Source organism: Vombatus ursinus, unplaced genomic scaffold (genome assembly GCF_900497805.2).
Source record: "Vombatus ursinus unplaced genomic scaffold, bare-nosed wombat genome assembly UNPS02014785.1, whole genome shotgun sequence".
NCBI lineage: Eukaryota > Metazoa > Chordata > Mammalia > Diprotodontia > Vombatidae > Vombatus > Vombatus ursinus.
Window position 1 is genome coordinate 1094763 of NW_020954563.1, and position 27214 is coordinate 1121976.

The window sequence follows — 27214 nt, forward strand, 5'->3', positions numbered from 1 at the left end:
ATTTGGATTTTTTTGGCAAAGACACTGGAGTGGTTTGCCATTTCCTTGTCCAGTTCATTTTGCAGATGAGGAAACTCATCTCAGGGTTAAGTGATTTGCTTAGTGTCACACAGCTAGTAAGTGTTTGAGGTCACATTTGAACTCAAATCTTCCTGACTCCAGGCCCAGTGCTCTAGTCACTGAGCCATCTACAGGCCCCACCATTAACAGCAGTCTAGGTAATATTGATTTTTAAATTAAAAAAATTTTCAAATACAACCTTAAAGTCAAAGAACACCAGGGATACAGCTCTCATTAGAAAACAAAGGCTTTGAGATGAATTAGAAAAGCAAACACTTGGAAAGATATAAGGAAGGGGATGGAACAGTAAAGCAAAGGATATCTTACTTCTCAGGATTGTCTGGAAACTTGATACGTAGCTCTTGGTTTTTATAGGACCTCTTCTCAAATGTGAGAATCATTTTCTTCACTGAGCTTTCATCTAGTGGTTCATCCTGGTTCAAAATAAACACATAAATAAAAATCAACAACTTCAGCCCTCAGTGATATCTTCTTTTCTGAACTCTACTAGCCTTCATTTATTATCTGTCTTTCATTTGGCACTTATATCATGCCTTATATTGTTGGCTGCCTAGTGTGAAGTGTATATCTTGTCTCTGAAACTAGAATGCAAATTCTAGGGGCCAAGGCTCAAGTCGTAAACGCCTTTGAATTTTCCAAAGCAGCTAAAAAAAGCTGTGTACATAGAAATGTGTTAACTGACTCAGTCAGATTAACTAAAGGAGGAGAGTTGGAAGAAAAATAAAGAACTGCTTAAGATTTAAGCCAACTCATCCCTAGTCTTCAGATAACAATCAATAACTCTAAGTTCTTTGAGATCAAGAACCATATCTTGTTTAGTTTTACATCTCCCCAACACCTAGCATTATATATCACACAGAGCAAGTAACTATTCAAAGAGGATAAAAGGAATCATTAAACTAATTACTTATAACAATGAAATTCACAGAATCAGAGAACATAAGGGAAGAGGAGAAAACTCTAATTTCATTTTATAAATGAGTACACTGAGGCTCAGTAAGGTTTTGTGACTTGTCCACGATCATTCAGATAATGAATAGCAAAACTAGCACTAACACTAAGGTCTGACTCTTTTATTGATGCTCTACTATCTGTCTCCAACTATAAAGGGTAAAAGCTAAGGTGTAATTCAAATTTTATACTCAAAATAAGCATTAACCATAAAACTGGCTCAAGTGACTGTTTGTTGTTTATTCAGTATTTCCACTAGTGGTTTATTAGGAATCTGTCCACTGTTCCCCAGTTGCCTGCTAGTCATAGTGCTGAGAACCAAGCAGACAACTGACTCCCCAAAGCAGCAACAGCTGAAAGCCCACAAAGAGGCACTAGAAACATGGGTTTCTAGAAAGGTAGACAAATTAAATTCATGTAGATTGAACAACTTCCCCAAAGATGAACATTAGTATTTCACAGATTCCTTACAACCATTTCATTTTAGTTTTCATTTCATTTCAATTCTTTTTAATGTTTTTGGTTTTTGCTTCTCTTCTTCTAGATTGTCCTTCACTTCTGTATATTTGCATACCCAATTCAGTGTTCTCTCTTTTGTTTCTTTGGTGAGATTTGCCATTGTGGATTCTAGTTTCTCTATTTCTCTATTGTGCCCATTATTTTTGCTGTGCAGGCCATAAATTCAGTTCTCATAATTCTAATTTCTCTTTTGAACCACTCAGGGACAATGTGTTGTGGTGCCTGCCATGTTCTCCTCACAATCCATAAGACCCTCTGTCTTGTCAAATTTTGAATAACTTCAATTTGTTTTGCAGTTATTTATTTATTCATAGATGCCTGAACTCATTTACTAGATCAAGAGGCCATATTTCCTTTTGTGGTTAACATTTTCCCAGCTGATTTGTCTGCTTATGTTCAAGGTCTCCGAGTTTTCTTCTTCCTGAGATCTTAGGTAATTTCAGTCTTTTTTTCTCTCTGATTTTCCCCTATTCACTTTCTCACTCTGTCCCCTCTGATGGCAGTTTCCTTAAGGGCTGGATCTCAAACTTTCTCAGCCTCTTCCCCCCCACATTCACGGTTCACAAGCCTAGGTCTCTAGCCTGAGTGATTTTGGGATGGTCAGAAATGGCTCCAGCTAGATGCTGTACTCTTTCCCTCAGGCTCAGTGGACTGAACAGCTGCCCCCCAACCTCCCTACACATAACGTCCTGTCCTCCCTCTGGGCAATTCGGAGAGCTGCTGGTGCTTTGGACTGTTGCTAGTGCTACTGGATTGTCTGCCCCAGAGCCAGCAAGCAGCTGGGAGCTTTGCTGAGCTAGAGCTACAGGGCTGTGGCTTCCAGCAGGCTCTTACTACTGAAGAGTTGCCACCTGCTGAGCTGACTAACCGTCACTGCCCAAGCAAATTTCCAAAGCCTAGAAATGGCACTGAGAAGAAGGAGTGGAGACCTGGCTATGAGGTTAGATTTTATTGTAAGCCCTGACCTGTGTGAGAAGACAAGTGCTAGTGCAGCCTCAGTGCCAGTAGTGTGGAAAGTGGCAGAGGGGTACCGAGTTTTTTACCTTCTTTTGAATTCTGAGCATCTTAGACTATGGAGACAGATGAACTTACTTTATCTTTAGCACATATAATTGCTGTTTTGAAGAGGTCTGAGAGGTCATGGGAATCACAGAAAATGTCTAGTCCTCCATCTTGCTGCTCACATTCAATTCAATTCCATAAATATTTAAGTGCCTACTATGTGCAAAGTTCTGTAAATATAAAGACAAAAATAAGACAACCCCTTCCAAGGAGCTTATAATTCTACTGGGGGGATGCAACCATATATGCAGATAAGTAAATACTAAATTTAAACAAAGTAACAATGCAAATCAATTTTAAGATGGGGTGGGTACCGACTACTTAGGGGCAAGGGAGTGAATCATGGGGTGATCATAGACATCAGGACTATGTAGGACGCAGGTTCTGAGCTATTCTTTCTAGGAAGATAGGGATTCAATGAGGTATAGATTTCATTTGCTCCAATCCTCCCCATATCTCCCCTACTCTCTTTTTAGTTTCACTGCCAAGCAGTTCCTGACCACAGCATATACTTAAATTCAGAAGAATTGCTATTTAGAAGGCCCTAAAAGTAGTTCTTTTGAAAAACAAATTATTGCCCCCTCCAATTGTGCAAATTCCAATTTTGATTTGGTTAGCTATTCTGAAATGGGGAACACCTCTACCTATACATTCATTTAGCAAAAATATTTTGTAAACTTTGCAATTGTTTACTTAAAGGTCTCTGGAGTCATTTGGTGAGTCCTGCTATCTATATATCCAAAGCAAACTATGATTTGGCCACTGGGGTAAAATGTTCCAATACCACCACTAAACCTTTACTAAAATTATCTGGATTGATGAAGGAGGGTTAATACCACCACTAAACCTTTACTAAAATTATCTGGATTGATGAAGGAGGGTTACATGATCCTCAAATGGCTCAGATAAAGACAGGCTTTATTCCTCTTGGCTAACCCAGAAGAGAGAAGCACACCACAATACAGACAGCTTACAGGCCTCCACTATTCCTAGACTCTTCAAGGCTTTCACTTTCCTCCTGGAAATTCTCTCAAGTATCAGGGGAATAGTGAATTATCAGTCTCTACCATCAGCCACAACAGCATCACCAATAGCTCAACATCAGAAACCAGAGGGAGATTTCAGAAAGATGAATGTTGGTGATGCAGTACAAAAAGGACAATAATATTTTACAAGGTCACATGACTTCACAGTGGCAAATATCACTTGTTTTTCATCAAATAGGACTTTGGTGGCAGGGAGAAAATAACTCCTAGACTTGTAGTCATCCATGTGTCATTTTTACAAAATGATCTCTTTTCCCCTGTCCCTTAACAAAAGGGCTGGTCCCACATTAGATTTCTGTCTCCTAGGCTTGAAACCACTTACCCATGACAGCTACTATCCTAATCCTTTAGTCTAGGCCTTGCCCTACATGGGAATTATGCCTGCCAATTAATTGTTGCTGTAGGGCTAACAGATTGAAGAAGAGCTGGAAAGGAGACAGGAGGGAAGAATGCTACATACCACCTAAATCCTCACAGAGCTGCTGAATGTTGAAAGGCCTGTGAGAAGTCCAAAAAACATTTCCCACTACAATTTTCAAAATGTCACCCCTAGAGAGTCAGGCCCCAAAATCAGGACTGATGAAAGGCTTTTTATGAGATAGTAAATAAAAATGAAACTGTTTCTGTAGCTTAGTTTTTAGTTTAGTTTTGGCTAAATTCACATGCCATATGTTCATAAGATCACAAATCGTCTTTAAACCCCTATTCATCCTTTAGGGATTATCTGTGATACCGTCCGCCCCACGAAGTCTTTCCTTAACCCCTCAGCCAAGGGGATTCCATCCCTCAACTCTCTTGCATACTTTTACACTCTACTTCGTGTCATATTTATGTACATGTTTTGATAGACGGCATGATGTAGTAGAAAGAGCAATGGGGCTTAGAGACAGAAGAGCTAGACTCTTCTTGCCTAGACTTCCTAGCTGTGTGACATTAGTCAAGGCATTTAGCCTCTCTGTGCATCAGTTTCCTCATCTGTAAAATGAGATGGTTAAACCAGAAGCCCAGTAAGGCTCTTCCAACTCTAAATCTCTGATGTGATAATCCTATGATTCAGAAAACCATCTACCCTTCAAGCCTGTTTCACACCTCATGCACTACAAAAATGAAAGTCATTACGCCTTATTCCCTTCTATGATAAGTTCTTTGAGGACAGGAATTGTATCTTAGCATCTCACCCAAACACCTAGGATAGTACCTCACACATAGTAGATGCTCAATAGTAATGAAATGCAAATACATGAGAACTCCAAAACAGTTAAGAATGAATTTTCTTAATTTGAATGGAGCAAAATATCAGAAAGGAATAAATACAAACCAAAAATAAAGTTGTTTAAACAGCAAATGGAAAGGGTTTATTTTTGTTTTGTTTTTAATTCATTGATGCATTAAGGTTAAAACTATTCCTTTACAGTGGAAAAAGTTTGAAGTTTTCAAAGAACTAAGAGATACAAGAAGAAAACACATCTACTTGTCTCAAGAAAAGAATTATAACCAATACTATTCTTTTGTCACAATTCATTTCTGAAGACAAGGCTCTCCAAATTTTCATCAATCCTTACCCTTACCCTCACCTCTTCTTCTTCCTCCTCTCCCTCTCTGTCAATCCTCTGAAGAAGCTTCTTTTTGTCATCATCGGCTTCTTCCACTGCCACCCCTTCCTCTTCCCTATAGCGATTTCGCTCTCGGGCTCCAGCTTGCTTCCGCCGCGTCTTTAGTTCCTCCTCTTCATCATCTCGGGGCCGTTTTGTACCCCTGTTTGGCTAAGAGAAAACAGAATCACAGCACGTCAAGCTGGAAGGGAGCTTAGCAGTCGCCTAATCTAACCCCTCATTTTTGATGAGGAAATGCTAGATCAGTAAAGCGCAGGGAGTTATTTAATAGTAGAGCTGAACCCAGCAAAACTGAGCATAATCCTTCAGGGGAAAAAATGGTCATTCAGTGAAATAGAGGACTTTCAAGCACCCTTGATGAAAAGACCAGAGCCAAAGAGAAAATTTCACTTTCAGATACAAGACTCAAAAGAAACATGAAGAAGTAAACAGGAAAAAGAAATCATAAGAGACTTATTAAGGATGAACTGTTTACATTCTGCATGGAAAGATGATATTTGTAACTCATGAGTCCTTTGTCAGTACTGGAGTAGTTGGAGGGGAAAAAATTATATGTAAGTAGATAAATAGATAGGTAGATAGATAGATAGAGGATACAGGGTGATATCTGGAGAATAAAATTAAGGGGTGAGAGAGGATTATACTGGGAGAAGGAGAAAGGGAGAAGTAGAATGGGGTAAATTATCTCACACTGAACAGACAAGAAAAGGCTTTTACATTGGAGGGGAAACAGGGGAAGGTGAGAAGGAATGAGTGAATCTTATTCTCATAGGATTTGGCTTAAGGAGGGAATAACATGCACATTCAACTGGGTATGGACATCTATCTTACCCTACAGGAAAATGGGGGGGGAAGGGGACAAGAGAGCAGGAGGATGACAGAGGGGAGGGAAGATTGGGGGAGGGGGTAATCAGAAGCAAACACTTCTGGAGGGACAGGGTCAAAAGAGAAAATAAAATAAATGGGGGGCAAAATAGGATGAAGGGAAATATACTTAGTTTTTCACAACATGACTACTATGGAGGCGTTTTGCATGACTACACATGTATAACCTGTATCAAGCTGTTTGCCTTCTTAATGAGAGTGGGTGGGGAGGGAGAAAGGGAGAAAATTTGTAACCCAAAGCTTTAAAAACAAAAGTAAAAAAAACTGTTTTCACATACAACTGGGAAATAAGATATACAGGAAATGGGGTACAGAAATCTATCTTGCCATATGAGAAAATTGAAGGGGAAGGGAATAAGAGAAAGGGGGGATAGAAGGGAAGGCAGAATAGGGGAAGGGGTATTCAGAATGCATGCCATCTTGGGGTGGGGGGAGGGACCAGATGGGGAGAAAATTTCAAACTCAAAATCTTGTGGAAGTGAATGTTGAAAACTAAAAATAAATAAATTAATTTAAAAAAATAAAATATTTCAAAAGGAAAAAAAATAGTAGAGCTGAAACTAAAACCCAGGACTCTTGATTCTTTAGTCAATGTCCTTTCCACTATAGCAACAAAACTTGATTTTGTGTTCCATACCCCTGCCTTGGCTGATCAGACCTTTTTCCAATTTTAAAAGGTGGGAGGTGACAATTCATAAATAACATTCATTAAAATGAGACTTATAAAACCAGAAATTTCCTTACATGTGGCAACTTATACGGCTCTAACCATCTTCCCTGAAATACAAAATTCTTGTTAGTTCCCGGCTTCATCCCTAGACATTTACTGTTGTGGATGACTGTCAAGAGGATGCTAGGCACTGTAAGGCACAGTACTACCAAACAGATGATGCCACGTAAGTCTCCAGTCAGCTAATCAATTTGGTAATACAGATAAATTTCCATTGTATATATTACATATCTGACTTATGGCTGCCCACTCATGCCAGGGGTGAAAGGCCATTCTCCTCTACAGTTAAGCTTCTGGTGACTACACATACCAGGTGCTTCAGCTATACTAAGCATATGACATTGCTTAGCAAATTCAAATTATACAATTTGGCTTGTAGGGCACCACCTGCTTTTCGTCACTCTATTCCCAGTCTCCCTGGGATAGATAATAATTTGATATGATCACAACCTATTTCCATAAGTATAAAAATCCACTACAGTCATTATAGATCAACCCTAAAAAAAAAATGTTGAAAACATGCCAATAATTTAAGACTATTAAAAAGTATGAAATCATTTCCACATGGAAAAAAAGAGTGAAAACTTGCTTGATCCCACAATAATGTCTTCAAACTGGAAATCTGCAGCTCCCCAGCAGGTAAGAACTTTAGCCCCTCGGGAACACTAATTCTTTTAGGTTCATAAAACCAGGCCTGCTGTGATTCTGATTAGTGTGAGCTTGCTGCAGCAGCCAAGTTAGGCAGACTCACCATGAAAAGCAGATTTCAGGATTGTTTATTCATTGGGGGCAGAGAAAAAAGGCAGTGGACTACTACTAAAAGGAAAAAAAGAAAACAGTGCCATAATCATGAAATGCAAAATGGATGCCAAGTGGCAACCTCCCTTTTATTCATATCTCCCAACACACATATAAACTCACTCCTTTGAAACATACTTTATAGTTATACCCAGAAAACACTTTCTACCTCTAATAATATCTAATGAAACAGCACCTTCCTCTGAGGGATCTAAAGTAGGTCCTTTCATCTTTACCACAATCCTAGAGTTGGTATCACTATTTCTATTTTACAAATGGAGAGAGAGCATATTCAAGATTGTATAATAAGAACTACTACAAAGACCTAAGAGTCTCCAATTCCTGAGTCTGCTTTCTCCTGATCTGATGGGCCTTCCCAAGACAGTAGTTCCTGAAGCTGCTCTCTAGAGAGGGTTCAATCAATATTGATTCCTATAAGCCATACCTCCTTACAGAATAGTAAATATGAGGGGATTTGGGGGAAGAACATAAACAATCAGTAAGCATCTATTAATCCCCTACTAAGTCCAGGAAACTAGGGGTATAGAGACAAACATGAAACAGTCTCTGCCCACAGGGAACTAACATTTTATTGGAGGAAACAACATGAACATATGTAAGTATATATGCAAAATATATACAAATATACATATATAAGGAGGGCACTAAAAGTTGCGGAATTTGGAAAGCTTCCTGTAGATGATGTAACTAAAAAACCCTGTCATCACCTGGTCAAGCTAAACAAAAGGCCAGTCACAGAGCTAAATAAGGCCTTAAAAAATATGATCCTAAGTCCTATCAGGCAACACATCTAGGAGATTCTTCATGCTGTTGAAATAAGTGTCCATTCAATAATAAGTGTAGTCAGAACATCACTCCACAACTCCTCCCTCTCCTTTTGACCCCCCCATCAAGACCATCAGTGGGATTCTAGTTTATTTGGAACCAATCCTCAGGGATATGGACAGCATTCAACATTAAATCATGGGAAAATGAAGTGATATAAGGGAAAGAGCACTGATTTGTAGTCAGAGAACCTGAGGTGGAATCTAGTTCTGCCACTTACTACGCGTAAGATCTTGGACAAGTCATTTTAATTTTGGGGGTCTTAGTTTACTTATCTATAAAATGGAAGGACTGGATCAGGTGATCTCTAAAGTCTCTTTCTTGCCCCAAATTCTTTGATATTATTATGACCCTGAGAGTCTAAGTCTTAACTACTCCAGAAGAGTCTAGGGCAATTCAATTCAAGACACATTTACAAAGCAGCTACTAAATGCATGGCACCATACTAAGCAACGCAGAAGATTAGATACAAAGGAAACAGCTCCTGCCCTAATGAGTTTACAATCTAGTGAAATTTTATATTCTAAGACCCATTACTTTCCTTCTCTGGACCTATTTGCTCATTTGTAAACTGAGAAGGTTGGATTTTATTTCTAAGATTCATTCTAGCTCTGCAACATTTTGTTTTCGATCTCTACCCCAATCCCAAAAGAAAACCCAGCCATTAACAGTAGCAACCTGCACAAGAAAGGGATAATAAAGTCCTACTAAACCAGAAGCCATCAGAAAAAATTACCAGCAAATGCCAAACTACTTCTCACTACAAGAGAGAGCCAAAGAAAGGTGGCTGGCATTAATACCTGTCCCTTTACTTTGTCGTACAAGGCCGATCCCAAGATGTTTGAGTTCCTTAAAAAGACAGATTATTTCATTCTTTATATCTGTATCCCCACTTCCAAGCAGTGTCTAGTACATACTAAGTATTTAATAAATGCTTGTTGATTGAGTCATACAAGTCACCTTTGAGGATTTATTTTTGGTATTTTGCAAAGTGTTTGGAAACCTTCAAGATAAAGAAATGTCAGGAGAAATTGCTTTTAATAAAGTCATCTTTTTACTTCTGCTGCCCACAAGACTAGAAAAAATAATTAACTGTTAATGTCTGTAATACCAATATACTGGCCTAGACATACAAGATTCTTAACTCTCTCTTTTAGGACTATTGTAGAGTAGTAACATCTACTATTTGTTGGGTTCCAACCTCAGAGCTGGTCAACCTTCAAGGGTATATAGATGCCCAAACAGACAAAGCTAATGAGAAGTTTCACAATTGCTAGAAACTAAAAGCATTTTATAAAAAATATTCCCATTGGAAACAGAAATAAGATTTCTCACATGAAATCTCTTAAAGAGTTAAAAATTAAATAAGCATTTATTTGCCTAAGCTACTCCCTGCATACCCAGATCATATTCAACCTAAGCTCCAGGTTCATTTCTGTCTCTCTCTCTCTTTCCCTTTTTTTTTTTTAATTAAAAAGCAGTGAGAGGCTATAGCTATAATGAGGGGCTATGGGAACATGCAGTTATATTGGGTTTAAAGTAATGTACCATAGGAAGAGGCTACATCACCAGAACGAATCCTAAATTAAAACTCCACTATGAAACCAACTCCATTTCCTCTGAGCGTGCAATCTATATTATCAGCATTTACGATCTGTTTCGACCTCAATTACAATCTGGGGTTAAAGGGTGTGAAAAAAGAGATTTCTATAATATGCAATAAGAGTATCATTATGATAAATTACAAAAACACACAGAATGTAATTATTAATACAAAGACTCCATTTGTATCAGAATATAACTATGTAAGTAATGGTATAGAGGAATGAAGACTGGTGGAAAAGAAGACCAAAATTAATCTGACATACAAAGTTACAGGAAAGAGGTAAATCTGTGTCCCAAGGCCAGGAGATTTTACCAACTCTTCTAAATCCCTGTAGCTTCCTCTGATAAAAGTATTTATAATATAGTAATCAACAATATGGCATTTAAAAATCAATAAATCTCTGCTTATGTAGACACTATGATGATTTTGATTTATTTGCTGACTTCTACAAAAAAGTATAACTAAAATTTTGAAAGAGGAGGTATATTCATAAGGGCATTTAATTTTAGTAAAAGAAAGGAATAAGTTTTTAATTTTTATTTTTTATTCTGAAATTTAACACCAAATAAAATGGGCATTTCCATACATTTCATATAACAAGAAGACTCTATGCAAAAGTCCAGATCTCTGTTATGTACAGGTTGTCTTTTAAATATATAATAATCTCAACATATAACCTTAAAATCCATCTTTGTTGGTAATTCTTTCTGGCCTTACTTGTATTCTTTTCAGTGCATACATACACATACACACACACACACACACACACACACACACACACACACACACACACTTTTTTCAGTGATCCTTTTTTTGTTTGCTACCATATACCTAACTCCCCCTCTGCCTGCCATTCCACCCTGGAATGGAAGAAAAAAAGAAAAACATATCCCATTGATTAAAAAAAGAAAGAAAGAAAGAAAGAAAAACATATCCTATTAATTAAAAAAAAAAGAAAAATATATCCCTTTGAAACAAATATGCATAGTCAAGCAAAACAAATTCCTATATTGACCATATCTAAAATGATTTATTCTGCATCTTGAGTCCAGCCATTCTCAATCAGGACGTGGGGAGCAGGCTTCATAATCAGGAGTCTGGAATTAGGTTTGTCATTGCATTAAGAGTTCTTAAGTCTTTCAAAATTGTCTTGGGCTAGCTAAGTGGCGCATTGGATAGAGCACCAGTCCTGGATTCAGGAGTACCTGAGTTCAAATCCAGCCTCAGACACATAATGCTCACTACCTGTGTGATTCTGGGCAGGTCACTTAACCTCAATTGCCTAACCAAAAAAAAAAAAAAAAAAATTTGTCTGTCTTTACAAAGTTGTTATTACTGAATAAACTGTTCTCCTGGATTTGCTCACTTTATTCTGCATTAACATATATAAATCTTCCCAGGTTTTTCTAAAACCCTTCCCTTCCTCAGTTTGGATAATATATTAATATTCTATTATATTCATCTACCTTAAGTTATTTAACTATTGCCTATAGTTTCCAGTTCTTTGATACAACAAAACAAAACAAAACAAAAGGCTGTTATACATATTTTTTCTACATTACAGGCCCTTTAACTCTTTTTAAGAAATCTTTTGGGGTGGAGGCCTAGCAGCAACAGTCTTGGGCCAAAAAGCACATACAGTTTTGTGACTTTTTGAGCACAGCTGCAGATTGAAAAGTAGGAGTAATTTTGAAGTGACTCAAATTAAATGTGTAATGTTTGCATTTCTGCCATGGCCAACTGACTGCAACTATATTCAAAGTGTAGTCTTAGGCAATAAACATTTATTAAGCATCTACTACGTGCTAAGTTGTGCTAAGTACTACAGAGAGAAAAAGATATAAAACAGTTGCTACTCTCAAATAGTTCACATTGTAACAGAGTAAGCGACATGCAAACAACTATATACTATCAAGATATATAAAGGATAAATTGAACATAATCAATAGAGGGAAGATAGTAGCATTAAGAGGGCTGGGCAGGCTTCCTGTAGAAGGTGAGATTTTAGCTGGGATTTGAAGCCAGAAAGCAAGAGATGGGGAGGGAGAGCATTCAAGAAATGGAGGAGAGTGAAATGTCCAGTCAGATGATAGAGTATTTTATAGAGAGATCTGTTGTCACTAGATCTCAGAGCATATGAGGGTGAGGTGTAAGAAGAGGAGGAAGAGGACTAATGAAAGGTTTTGAATGTTAAACAGAGGATTTCATTTTTGAACCTGAAGGTTACAGGGAGCCTCTGAAATTTGTTGAGTGGGGTAGGGGTGAAGGTGTAACATGTTTCATAGGTAAACACACAGGTAACACCGTTTGTTGGGGAGAAGAACACAGAAGGGCTCCTAACATCAACAAGTGTTCTAGCACAGGTTCACTTTTGATTCAGTCAGACAGGAAGACAGCTTCTGAGGGGTTAAATAAGCTTACTTTATTCTAGTCTAGTCTTCTCAAAAGGGTTGCCGATAATAGGAGCTCCAACTCCTACAGCATTCCCTAATCACACTTCTTGCAGGGGCAGGCGAGAATGGTAGGAGTCCTACTGGTCTACAAAGAAAACTCAACCAGGGAAAGGAAGTTCTCAAGGATGAAATACTGAAGACAGTTAATAGAAACAATGTGGGGGAAAAAAAGAGGAAAAAAGAGCAATAGTTTGCAGAGACTATTGTATTGATATACAGAACTTATCTACTGACTTGGAGTTTAAGAAGACATGTAAAGAAAAGGCAAACAAGAGCAGGTATTACAGGATGGACACAAAAGTGTGTTACAATACTTTCAGAAGTGCCAAGTGTATGAATATTGAGAACAAGCTGAGATGGTGGTGAAAGTGAAGGACCATAAAAAAGGGTTTTTGAAAGTGAGGGGAGAAATGAGGAGGGTCAAAGGACAGATAGGACAGTTACTCTGGATGAATGGAAGGAAGGATGATAACTGACAAGAGAGGGAAAGGAGAGCAGCTCATTTCTTATTTTGCTTCTGTTTTTCCTGGCAAGGAGTCTGACTTACGCATTAGAGAGAATAAAAAATGGCTAATGGGGAGTTGACACTCAAGATGAGTGCAGGCACAATAAAAGAGTACCTCAATGCCCTTGAAAGTTGCAGTCATCTGCCCTAGTCAAACAACATCCTCAAGTACTAGAATAACTAGCAAATAATCGTTGAGCCTATCTGTGATACCTGAAAGATTATGGAGAACTGAAGAAGTATTTCAAGACTAGAGATGGGCAAATGTCTTGAAGTTTTTAAAGGGGGGGCAAAGAAAGAATGGAAATTGCAATTATGAGTCAGTGAGCTTGACTTTGACTCCTGGAAAAATTCTAAAAGGCAGAAGCAAGGGGAAGGTGAGAGAGTACCTAGAAAAGTAATCAGAGATCACAAAAAGCCAACATGGCTTAATCAAAACAGGTCATTCTGGGAATAATTTTATTTGCTCTTTTGACATGGATACTAAACTGCTAGCACAAAGGAAGGAGGAAGATACAGTTTTCCTAGATGTAACAAAGCATTTGTAAAAGTCTCTCATGCCATTCTTATGAAAAAGACAGTGAGCTGTGAGCTAGATGACAATATAATTAGATGGATTTGAAACTGGCTGACTGGCCTAATTCACAGAATTACAAAATTTCACAGTTGGAAGAGACTCCAGGAAATTTAGTCCAACCTACACCTTAAAAAGTATCCCTTCTATAACTTAACTGTCATGTGGCAGGTTATTCAGTCCTTGGCTAAAGACCTCAAGTAGGTAGTGGGGACCCTAGCACCTCCTCCCAAGGCAGCCCATTCTACTATGGGATAGCTCTAATGGTTGGGAAGTTTTTCCTAACATTAAACCTCAATTTACCCCTTCGCAACTTGTACCTTCTGATCTTAGTTCTACCTTCTAGGGACAAGCAGAACAGATTTTCAAATACTTAAAGACAGTTCTCATGTCCCCTTGTCTTATCTTCCTCCAAGCTAAACATCTCACTCTTTCAACGAATCTTCAAATGAAAGGAAGTATGGTGTAACAGAGAGCTCACTAGATTTAGTGGTCAGAAAGAGCTGGGTTCAAATCCTGCCTCAGACAAGTGATAGCTATATGGCCCTGGGCAAGTCATTTAACCTCTCTGTGATGGTTCCTTATCTGTACAAATGAAAGGGTTGGACTCAAAAACCTTTAAAATCCCTTCTAACTCTAAGTGATTCTACATGACATTAATTTGAGGCTATTCACCATGCTGGTTGTCCCACCTCTGGATATTCTCAGGCTTAGCAGAGCTCTTCATAAAATGCAGGGCCTGGAACACTGGGGATATAATCTGACTAGGGTAAAGTACAGTTAGTCTATCACCTCATTGTACCTTTTAATGCAGTCTAATATTGCTCTTATTTTCTTGGCTGTCATATCACATTGCCAATTCACATTAAGTCTGGAGTCCATTAAAAACCCAGATCTTCTATAACTAAACTGTTGACTAGTCATGTCTCCCCTATCTTATATTTATACAGCCAAATTTTTTAAACTAATTGTAGAAAAGTCCACCTTTAAGTGCATTCTGAATTTTTAACACTGTTTCAAAGAGTAGCCATTAGGGGTCTCTTGTCAACTTGGAAATTTCCAGTGGAGTATCCCAAGATACAGTGTTGGGGGGGGGGGGGTTTCTCTGCTGTTTAACAATAGTTTGGATAAAGGTATAGATGGAACGTTTACCAAATTTGCAGGAAGCACAAAGAGATAGCTAATACGCTGAATAACAAAGTCAGATCCAAAAAAGAACTTGACAGTCAAAACAGAAATAGAACTAACATAAATGTCTAAGAGCAGGAGTCTTATATTCCTAATGGATAAAGAGTCAAAGGATATGAACAAGCATTCTCAAAAGAAATGCAAACTATTAACAACCATATGAAAGACTGCTCCACAATCACTAAAAATAAAGAGAAATTCAAATTAAAAAAAAAAAACCTCTGACACTTTATCTCATACACACAAAGTTACAAAGATGACAAAAAACTGGAACTAGGCCAATGAGCTGCAGAGACACAGGCACACCAATACACTGGTGGTGGTAAATTAATCTAACTATTCTTTTTTTTTTTTTTTTTTTTTTTTGCAGTGGCTAGATTATAAGAATCTAAGCAGTGTCTAGATTTTAAGAATCTGAGCCATGGCTAGATTATAAGAATCTAAGCCTAATCTAACTATTCTGAAAAACAGTTTGGAATTATGCTTTTAAAAAGTGACTAAAATGCCCAAACCTTCTGATCTGGAGATTTCAGTACTACACATATACTACCACTACAATCTACCTAGGAGATAAAAAAGCAACGGTCCTATATACTCCAAAATATTTATAGCAGCACTATTTGTAACGGCAAAGAACTGGAAATGAAAACAGATGTCCACTGATTGGGGAAAAGTCAAAGAAACTGTGGTATAAGAATGAAATGGAATGTAACAGCTATAAGAAATGCTAAATACAAAAAGAGGAAAAACATAAGACTTCTATGAACTGATAGAAAGTGAAATAAGCAGAATGAAGAAAACAATATACATAATGACTATACAAATGTCAATGGAAAGAACAAAAAAAAAATCAAAACTGAATGTGGTGCAATTATAATGACCTAACATGGTCTCAAAGAAAAGATATCAGAATGTGCCCCTCTCCTTTCTTTGCAAAGTGGAGAAGAATGGGTATAGAACACAACAGATATACATATACATATATAATCTCTATCTAGATGTAGATCTAGATATAGATTATTATATTTGATTATGTTCATTAATTTTGCTGAACTTTTTTCTTTCTTCGTTCTTATAAGGGTCACTTCTCTGGGTGAGTAAGATGGTGAGATATACTGTACTGGGAAATGAAACTGATATAAAAACAAAAATAGTAACCATAATTTAACTTGATATCAAGTCTTACACTTACAGTTCAAAAAGTTGATTTCACAAATAAAAGATGGAGGAGTTCAGGCTAGACAGCAATTAAAAAAGATATAGAGGTTTTGGTGGACTACAAGTTCATCTTAAGTCAACAATGCAACATGGAAGCCAAAAAAGCTAATGTGTTCTTAGATTACCTTAAGAGAAGCACAGCTTGGGGCAGCTAGGTGGCACAATGGATAGAGCTCCAGCCTTGCAGTCAGGAGGACCTGAGTTCAAATCCCACCTCAGACACATGACACTTACTAGCTGTGTGGCCCTGGGCAAGTCACTTAACCCTAACTGCCTCACCAAAAAGAAAAAAAAAGGAAAAAAAAAAGATCATTGGTAATTTGGGGGCAGGTAGGTGGTGCAGTGGATAGAACACCAGCCCTGAAGTCAGGAGGACCTGAGTTCAAATCCGACCTCGGACCAAACACTTGACACTTACTAGCTGTGTGACCCTGGGCAAGTCACTTAACTCCAACTGCCTTAAAAAAAAAAAAAAAGAGAGAAAGAGAAGCACAGCTTGCAGGAAAAAGGAAAAGACTAATTCCTCTACCTTTCCCTGGTCAGACCTTATCTGGAGTTACACATTCAACTCTGGAAACCATATTTTAGGAAGGACAAAGACAAACTAGAAAGTGTCCAGAGAAGCACCATCAAGTGGGTAAAAAGTCTCAAATTCATGCCATTAATAACAATCAATTCAAGGAACTGGCTATGTTGGACCTGGGAGGAAAAAAAACGACTCAGGAGTGACATGATAGCTGTGTTCAAATATCTGAAGGGATGTTCTGCAGAAAAGGAATCAGACTTGTGCTTGGCCCTAGCAGAGAGTACTAGAAAACAACTCGTGGACATTACAGAGAGGTAAATTTAGCTTGATTTGAGAAGAAATGCTCTAATAATTGGAGCTATTCAGAAGTGGAATAAGGGCCTTAGGAAGCAGAGGTTCCTCTCAATGGGAGTACTCAAGTAAACAATGGATGACCACTTGTCAGATATGCTGTAGAAAAGAACTAGAGGGTGCATACTAGATTGGGTTAGATGACCACTAGGGTCACTTAAAATTCTGAAATTCTGTAATTATATGTGAAAATCAATTTTGTGAAGAAACCAGAAAAAAAAATTGAGGATACAAAGGTCTCCCACAGTGTCATAGGAAACCAGACAACTTCAGAAAAGAATCAAAGAAAAAAAAGCAAATACTAGGAAATAAGATTTGTTTTGTTTAAATAACTGAGAACCTTTGAGATCATCTAGTTTAACTCCCACATCTTGGCAATTAGAAAAGAAAGGCCCAAAGATGTTGAATGACTAAAATCATAAACAGTGTCAACTGGGACTACAGTTCTGGTCTCCTGACTCCCAGTTCAGTGAATATTCTTTCCATTACTCCAAACCACCTCAAATTAAAGGGTTGGGAATTAAAGACATGTAAAAAGGGAAATGTTTAGAAATGAACTAAAATCACAGATTTAAGACTACAAGAGTTGAGGATACATGCTAATACTCTGAGGAATCAGTTCATGAAAGGGGAGGAAAGGGAGAGGCAACTGCAAATAACAATTTGGGTTCCTCCCTTGAAAAAGGTCTACAATCTCTATAAGAAGGCAATGAAGATGAATTTTTGAGTTCTTCATGGAGAATACTGAATTTTTTTGCATCTGTAACACTCTCTTATCATCTGATTTCCCAATATCCCTGCAACATCTGAAAAAGGCCATATGGCATAGCACATATGAGATACATGTACATGAGATACACACAAGAAGACGTGAGTTTAAAAGAAACCCTAATTTGGGTGGGTGGGGGGCAGGGGAATGTTGAAGGGGGTTTTTGTTTTTGATTCCAGATGCTCCTGGAAATAAATGAAGCTACATGCAGTGACACAAATAATGTTCAAGATTCACTGGTCTGACAAAATTTAAAATGCTCACAAACCATTTACTGTTAACTTCTCCCATCACCATTTGTCAAACTAAAGTAGAGGTTACAAACATTCATTTTACCAGACTGCAGCGAATGGCCTGACCCAGAAGTTGTAAGTGATCTACAATAATGAGTTTTCCCTTTCCCTTGCTGTATGTATTCACTGATGACATTTTGCAACTAGGACTTCTGGCTTAATCAATATTTGCTGTTCAAAGAAAAAAATCATCCAAAGTTAACAATCAGGGCTCCACTGCAAATTTGCTTAACGTACCAAATGTAAAATAGTGAATAATCCCTAATGCAACAGAGCCCCAAAACCTAAATTTACAATAGAAAACTGAAAGACAATCAGGAAAAAATCCAATCTTATATTTAACCCTACCTCAATGAACAGTGTTACCTACCATACACATGCAAGTGTGACTTTCTTCTAAAATGTTTGAAAAACATTTGAAAACCATACAACAGAATCCAGTGAGTTATAGCCATTTCTATCCCAATTTTGTTGCTATTCATTCCACAAGGATTTATTAAGCAGCTATCATCTACATAGCAAGTATGAAACCAGTCACTAAGAACAGAGATACCAAAAAATGACACAGAAAGAGGGGAAAAGAAACAACCAACAATTACCCTGAGTCACAAAACAAAACCAAAAAACAAACTCACTATAAGTTTTAAAATAAAAATGCAGTTTTTAAAATACTCAATACTATATGTTAAATACCTGAGAGCTCATGGTAAGATACTTACCAGTGTCTAATACACAAAAAAATTGATATAACCAAAATCAAAATTAAAGAAAAATTTAGATAAAATTTGTAATATGATTAGCTAACATTTATCATTAGGATTTATGATCCAAATCACAAATCACAAAGACTTTACTATCAACTTTTTTCCTACAAAAAGTACATTTTTAGTGTTGCTATACCTTAATCCATATTCTTCACAACTCCTCAGCTTTACTTTTTAGAAGGTACCTAGTACACTTGTTAAAGAAGTGACTTTGATTATTTTTCGATTAATTTTGCAGCCAAATCAGAAAACCAAATGACAAATTGGTTGTTTCATTTATCAAAGCTAACTGAAGTACATCTTCCACTAAGGTTCTCCTCTGATTCCTCAACAAAGCAAGGAAAGGATTCTTTGTTCTTGACGACTAAGCCAAGGATGGGTTGAAATGATCCCAGCTGGAAAAGCTTACAGTGCCACCCAAGCTTGGACTTTCTGACCCCTTAAGTTTAACCTACCTCCTCAGAGGATCTTCACCAGAGAGTTGGGCCCTCATAGAAAGAGGGAAGGAGGTATGCATATTTTTGGCCATTGCAATTCATAAAGATTGTCTATAAGGTTCTATAAAACCATGAAGAAATTATCAATGACACAGGATTCCTTTCAAAGTAAAGTAAATGCAACAGACAAGATCACCAATGATAAATCATGACAACAGCTTAAACATCCATGATCCATCTGGATATTCCTTTCCCCCATTTCATGAGTTGTTATGGCCAAACAGGTGACCTGGGTTCAACCCTCTGATGAAGTGCCTCTCCAGACTTAGCTGGGCTGGTCTTCAGGGAACAGACATTCAGCCCATCATTCCTCTTTACCATCTTGTTAAGATTTGTCAGAATTTATGCTTTATTAGCATGATCTTTAAGAACCCTATATTATCAGGGTAAGTCTTTACTAAAAGTCATCATGGATACTTTGGGAATGTTTTTGCCAGCTGTATCAGAATATAATTATCTTTCATTCAAAAAGTTTTTTTGTTTTTTTGTTTTTTTTTAAGTTGGGCAATGGGGGTTAAGTGACTTGCCCAGGGTCACACAGCTATTAAGTGTTATGTGTCTGAGACCGGATTTGAAGTCAGGTCCTTCTGAATCCAGGGCCAGTGCTCTATCCACTGCGCCACCTAGCTGCCCCCAAAAAGTTTTTATTGAGGCACTGGCTTTTGTGGTAGGTGCTACCAGGTAGTGGCGTATTGCTCACAAAATGTTATAAAGCTTTGCTTGATTACTCTCCAGGCAGAAGTGTTCTCTACTTCCTTTAAATTCAGAGCACTTTATACACCTCCTATCCACTTATCAGGTCCTAATTTGTATTCAAGCTATCTGAGACTCTAATTGTAATTGCCCTGAGTACAGAGGCTATATTTACACGGACGTGTGTGTGTGTGTGTGTGTGTGTGAGAGAGAGAGAGAGAGAGAGCTTTAAAAATATTTTTCTCCATGAATGAATGACTGAATACAAAAAAATTATCGTCTCATCAATAAATGACTAAAATAATAAAGATATAAATTGTTCAAAACAAGAATGCTTCTAAATTCTAGATATGTTCCTTCAATAAGCAAATAAAAACATTTTAAAATAATTACATATTTGAATTTTACAAATTAGTTACAAATTATGTTACTATATAGTTACATATGGTTACAACTTAGTTACAAATATGAATTATTAAAGGTTTAACTTCAGTAAGGATAACATGAGACACATCAAATAATGGGTTATGCTCAGTCTATTCAATTCCCATGACCTATTCCTCAATTCCATCTCAACTACACAGAGATGGTCACAACCTGCATCTTGCTAATTCATAAATGTTTTATTCCCATGTTCCCAAGTTCTGAAATTCTTTCTATTGAATGGCACAATGGATAGAGCACTGGGCCTAGAGTAAGAAAGAGCTGAATTCAAAAACAGGTTAAGACATTTGCAAACTTGACTCTGGGCAAATCACTTAATCTGTCTGCCTCAGTTTCCCTAACCATAAAATGGGGATCATAATACACCTACTAGACAGGGCTGTTGCAAAGATCAGATATGATAATATCTGAAAAGCACTTAGCACAATGCCTGAAACATAGAGGTGCTTAATAAATGCTAGTTCCCGTCCCTTACTGTTCAAAGTCTTTCATCAATTCATCTTTCCCCATGTTTTATGAGCAATGACTCCTAATCCTGTTCTCTGTCCTCAATGGAACCTCCAGTGAGGTACCAATATTCCACTTCTCAATTCTTTGCCAAGACAATATCCCTATACTGACTGTACTCTCCTCCCTTTCCAATCCCAACCCCTTGGTAAGCAAATTAAGCTCTAAGTCTACCCGATCCCCTACTCTAGCTATGACTGATCACACCTTACCCAAATCCAAACTTCAATTATTCCCATTATCCTCCTTCAATCATCTATACATACTTCTAAAAGGAGCTAAGAAACCATGCTGACTGGACCTACTAAACATCTATCTAATCTCTCAACTGGATAGCAAGGCAATCGATTTGGTCGACCAAAATTTTGGTCTTCTCAATCTCACTCATCACAGTGACTGCTCAGTCCTTCTCACCTATCCTTAAGCCTGTCACAGCATCCCTTCTCCTCCTACTCTCTCCACTAAGGACTTTGCCTCATACTTTACTGAAAAAATTGAAGCCGTTACTCTCAAAATCTCATTCTCCTAATCTCACAGCCCTCTGACATCATCCTCCCACTAACTCATCCTTCAATGTAGTCTCTAATGAAGAGGTAGCCATTCTTTCCAAAGCCAACCTCTCTTCATGCACCTTTGGTGACATCTTCTCCAGCAGAATGGGCCCCCTCCCCCCCACCCGCCAGTCAAACCTTCAATCTCTATCTACTAGCTTTTTTCCTGTTGCCTACAAACACAATCAAGTCTTCTCTAGTCTCAAAAAACAAACAAACCAAAAAAACCCTTATTTGATCCTACTTTCCTCACTATTATGTTATATCTCTCCTTCTCTTCTATGTCAAACTCATTGGAAAACTGATCTGTGCTCTGTGCCTCCACTTACTTTGTTCTCACTCTTTTCTAAACGCTTGCAATCTGACTTCTGACCTCATTAATCAACTGTAATATCCTTTCAAAAGTTACCAGTGATTCTTAATTGCCAAATATACTGGTCTTTTCTCAGTCCTCACCTTCTTCATCTCTCTGCAGTATGTGACACTACTAATGATCTAAGATAATGATAAATTACTAATTGCAAATTACTAACGATACAGAAAGATACTCTCAGTTTTTGTGATTCTCCTCTCTCTTGATTCTTCTCCTACCTAAATGACCAATCCTTCTATATTTTGCTGGATTTTCATCCCTGTCCTGCCCTTCCCTCAACTGTAGAAGGAGGGTGCTCCCTACCCTTGTACCCCCTACTCTGCCCTTCTCTTTTCCTTATATACTACCTCATTTCACAAGTCCATCAGCTCCCAAGGGTTCAACATCTCTGTTTTGCTGATCCATATATCCAACTCTAGTCTCTCCTCTGAACTACAATCACACATTTCTAACTGCCTCTTTGACTTCTTGAAGTGGATGGTATATAGGAGTTTCAAATTCAACATACCCAAATCAAAACTCATTATATGTTTCCAAAATATGTCCTCAGTCCAAACTTGCCTATAACAGTCACGGGCACCAGCATTCTCCAAGGTCACCCAGGTTCACAGTCTTGGTGTCACCCTCAATGCCTCATTCTCACTCCACAGTCAAATCCTGTCATTTCTACCTTCAAAATACATCTTCTCTCCCCTCACAAAACCACCAGCATAGTTCAGGCCCCCACCACCCCTCACCTGGACTTACCTTCTCATTTTCCTCCCTGCCTCAAGTTTCTTTCTACTCCAATTCACCCTCTACATAGCTGCTAAGGTGATTTTTCCAAAGTGTAGTAGGTGTGATCATATTAACCTCCTCACAAAAATGAACTCCACTGGGTCCTCTGCTTGGCATTTAAATCTCTTCACAACCTCCCTCCCTCTATTTTTCCAGTTTACCATACTTTACTCCCTCCACTCATTCTACAGCAGTAATACCAGGCTACTTGCTGTTTCTTGCACAGGAAACACCACTGCCACCTTTGCATAGATCTATTTATTCACATGTTGAGGGCAGTAACAGCTTTGGTGTTTCTACCTTTTTTTTGTATCCTCAACACCTGGTACATAAGTAAACAGTGAATGAATACTTGTTGACTGATTGTATTTGACTATCATTACTTATCAAAGCTTATTTATTATATATGCAGAGAAAAAAAATAAAAGCTTTCCAGCTTTCTGGATTTCCAAATGATTTCTAAATTTAGAGTAAATCAGCCAAAAGGGTAAGGAAAACTACTTTGGAAAGGTTGGTGTTCTAAGCTGATTACCACCTCTAATAAATCCTAGTACCTAAGTACCTGGTACTCAAGTCCATCTTTGTTTGACCTGACATTCTAACATCAGCAGCAACTTAATCATGTTTGTCACTGATACTGAGAACACAGGCAGTATAAGGAAAATGGACCTGTAACTTCCTTCTAAGTAAGGGGTTTATACAATGACTTCATTATTCTGTTTGAAGTGGATTCCCAGAATACCAGACATCCATATATATTAAAATGTGCACTCAAAACACATTCCACAGTCAACTAAAAGTAACATGTGAATTGCCTGCCATTTGAGATTATCCATGCTTTGTTCTCCTCCCTTCGTATAAACAAGTAAACAGTATATAAGCAATGCAATAAATAAGCATAAAGTAGTGCGATGCAAATAGGTAGAAATTAAGAGCAAATAAGCACTTATCAGTATGTAAATATAGCAAATAAGCCCCACTCACACAATTACATAAGCAGTACTGTACTACTGTGGGTGACACCTATGAACCATTCAGCACAGCTGCTCTATGTAAGAATAGCACCAAAGCATACTCTGTGGAAGAACTTGGTAGCTGCCCTCCATGATACTGTCCTCAAAAGTTAGAGATGTGCCTCTGGTATCTCTTTATAGCCAGTTAAAGAATCAACATCCAAAATTAAAAAAAAAACAAAAAACTCCAGGCCCCCTATATTTCATCACAGTGAGCACTCCTGTCCACCGACACAGATCACAGCCCATCAACAACTTGACAGTTGGTCTTAGAGAATTGGTGAGGATCAAAAAATTCATCACCAAGCAGTCAACTTGATGATAAGCCTTTTGGATTAGCCAGGTCAATGGTCCCTAGATGAAAAATACACCAGTTTGGTGGACCTAACCAAGCTTACCCTCTGTCAGTAAAGCCTTGGAGAATCCAAAACCACCACAATGAGGACATCTCTTTTCAAGGCTGCATTACATAATGAAATAAGACAACTTATGTTTATTGCATGCCAGGTGAATCGTAATTATTTATACATTTAATAGATTTACCAGGAAAAGAATCTGACTAAAATAATTCTCAGTAAAGTATGAATGACTGATTGGTCCAATGAATCTCTGGTGGATTATATGCACGTCAGCAACCCAAAACTCCACTTCTGATTAGGTGCAAATTCTGGGTCTAGAATCTTCTTCATCTTTGGCCTACTGTTTTCTTGATTCCTTAACTGTTATTCAGGTCTCTAAAATAAAAATAAATAAATAAATAACAAGCAAGCTCATCTAGTAATCCTCAAAGCATTTAAGAACATGAAAAGGTTAGAAAGATTTAAGTGGAGAAGTACGGCCCAGCTCTCTCCCCTATTCCAACAAAATTAGAAGAAGAAAATCAGACGAAATGGTGAGCAGGAAATCCAAGGAGATACCACAGTGGGTCATTTTTTGAGCCCAGGTTGGCACAGAGACACAACCAAAGACATGCTGCCACCAGGAAGCAGATCCAGCCACAAAGATCAACAAAATCTTCCACAGATGGAAAACTGTGCTGGGGCGTACTTCTGTGTACAGGCAAGAAACGGTAAGGGGAGTGAGCCCAAAGATGTGTTGCTCCAACCATAGAGGAGGTGGGGCAGAATTAGCATAGACTAAAGCTGGGAAATGTGACTGAGTAAGAAGGAAATGGACTGTGGAATTCAGGAGTGTGCCTACAGCTCTGTCTCTCTGACCCTAAAGCAGGATCTGCAAATTAAGTCCATGGAACTGGACTGAGGCTTGCAACTGAGTGATCTGGTTTAGGGTCCAAGGCTAAGTAATCAAGGCAGAAACTTTGGACCAGAGGTTAAGTCTTCAGCTCTTTGACTCCTGCAAAGCCTACCAGCTAAATGAAATCGGCTAGGGCCATTTAATTATATCTACTGGAGCTATAACCAGGGGCAAGCCTGCAGCTGTACTGTCAAGTCTGAAATGGACTGGAAGCCCTTAAAGCTCAGAATGGAAGAATTGCAATCAGACTGTCTAGATCAGACCACTTAGGGCCCATTAAAAGTTTGGCACTCCCTGGCACGAACCACCTCTGAAATCCATGAAGAACACAGTACTCAATACCCTCTGGAAGTACAAAGAGCCTCACCCTAACACAAAGTCTAAATCACAAACCCTTCAGAAGAAGAGAATAACTCCACATCTACAATTAAGCTGCAAAACACACAACTTGGCCAGAAGTTCAACTAGAATTCCTAAAAGAAATGAATCAAGAAACTCAACTTCTGCCAGAGAGATGAACTTAAAATGAAAGAAGAGAGATATATTTTCAGACATGAACAATATAGGAATTTATTTTTAGGAATTAATTTTCAAGGTTTTGTTGTTGTGCAATTATAGATTATAAATGCATATAAAAATAAATGTTTAAAAGAAATTAAGCCAGAGTTTAAAATTATATTAAAAAGGAAATGAGAGCTCTGGAGGAAAGATTTTGGAAGAGAATTGACAGCTTAGAAAGAGATGCAAAACCTTACTCAAATAACAGGCACCCTTGAAATTAGAATAGACCAAAAAGAAGTTAGTGGCTCCATGAGATAAGAAATATTGAAGGCAAAATATAAAATATAAAGTCAGTAAATACGCATTTATTAAGTACCTATTATGTGCCAGATGTGTGCTAAGCACTGGGGATACAAAAAGATAAAAGACAGTCTCTGCTCTCAAGAAACTCACAATCTAATGGGGGAGACAACAAGCCAACAAATATATAGAAACAAGCTATATACAAGATAAACGGGAAATAATTAACAGAGGGAAGGGACTGGAATTAACAGGAGTTGGGAAAGGCATCATGTAAGAAATGTGAATTTAGTTAGAACATAAAGGAAGTTAGATAAGTCAGTAAGTGGATATGAAGAAAGAGAACATTCCAGACATGGGAGACAGCCAGAGAAAATGCCCAGAGCCAAAAGATGGAGTGTCTCACTCATACATAAACACTGAGTAGCTTCTTAAGAGGAGAAAGACTATTTCATTCTCATCTTTGTGTCCACAGTATCTGGCACATAAATAGGTACTAAATAAATGCTTTATTTTAATAAATTCTTCTTAACTGACAGTCCCTCAGTTGGGATTCCTGGCCCTGTATTTCAGTCTGCTTGTCTACAGTATAACCAGTTAGTTTTGGATCCGTGTGGATTTAAGGCCAGCCATCACAAAGGCCAGTGAGCAGTGACTGAATGGTTTTGCCCAACACTGTAGCGCTAAGAAGATCTTCATGGCTCTCCCAGAAGTCATGGAAATACTTGATTGTTCTTTTATTAGAAGATGTGACACAGTTCTTTCCAGGCTTATGGAATATCCTCTATAGGACAATACTAGTCAGTCAGCTTAGAGAACCACAGATGACAGGCCCCAGTCAATCAAGTACAAGTGATGAGGATGGGATTTTCCCATTAGCCAAACTCAACATTTCAATGTTGCAAACAAACACAGTATCATCAGAATTCATATGATAAATCAAGTATCCCATATACATACAGCTTAGGGTAACAAGGCTGAAAGGGTCCTTAGAGTTCATCTAGTTGAACACCACAATTTTACAGATGTACAAAGCACTCAAACTCAAACTTTCTGACTCCCAATCTGGAGCTTTTGTCTAATAAAGCATATTGTCTCATATGCAACAGACTGAAAATGATTCCTAGAACCCTTTATCTGGTGAAAATATTTATCTCAGAACCCATAAACTTATACACTGACTTCTAATAACACAATACATCTACTTTAACATTTGTGAGGACAGAAAAATATTTTATAACTACTTCACAATAGTAGGAGAAGGAGGAGAGAAGACTAGTGAATGAGCAATCAGCAGGCACACTATCAGGTTTTTTTCAAGTCACATGATATACTTGTTGCACATATGTACTCAGAGAAGTTACTCTACCTAGTGGATTACTGCCTGCAGCAACCAATGGTTTCATTTTTTAAAAAGCTGGCCAAGGAAATCTTCAATAACTTTTTTCAAAGTTATTTCTGAAGTCACAGTCTATAAAGACTCAAAATATGCCTTTCTTCAGAAACAAAGAAGACAGGCGATGATG

The 27214-nt window shown here is 37.9% G+C and overlaps 1 protein-coding gene across 1 annotated transcript in view; it reads right to left on the reverse strand.

The window, feature by feature from the left end:
* CTNNBL1 (catenin beta like 1) overlaps window positions 1-27214 on the reverse strand; it is a 182078-nt gene that overhangs the window by 122375 nt on the left and 32489 nt on the right. The window contains exons 2-3 of the mRNA XM_027867073.1: window positions 5234-5422; window positions 388-494 (exon numbers count right to left, since the gene is read on the reverse strand). Coding sequence (XP_027722874.1) covers window positions 388-494; window positions 5234-5422 — 296 coding nt within the window. The remainder of the gene's footprint in view (window positions 1-387; window positions 495-5233; window positions 5423-27214) is intronic.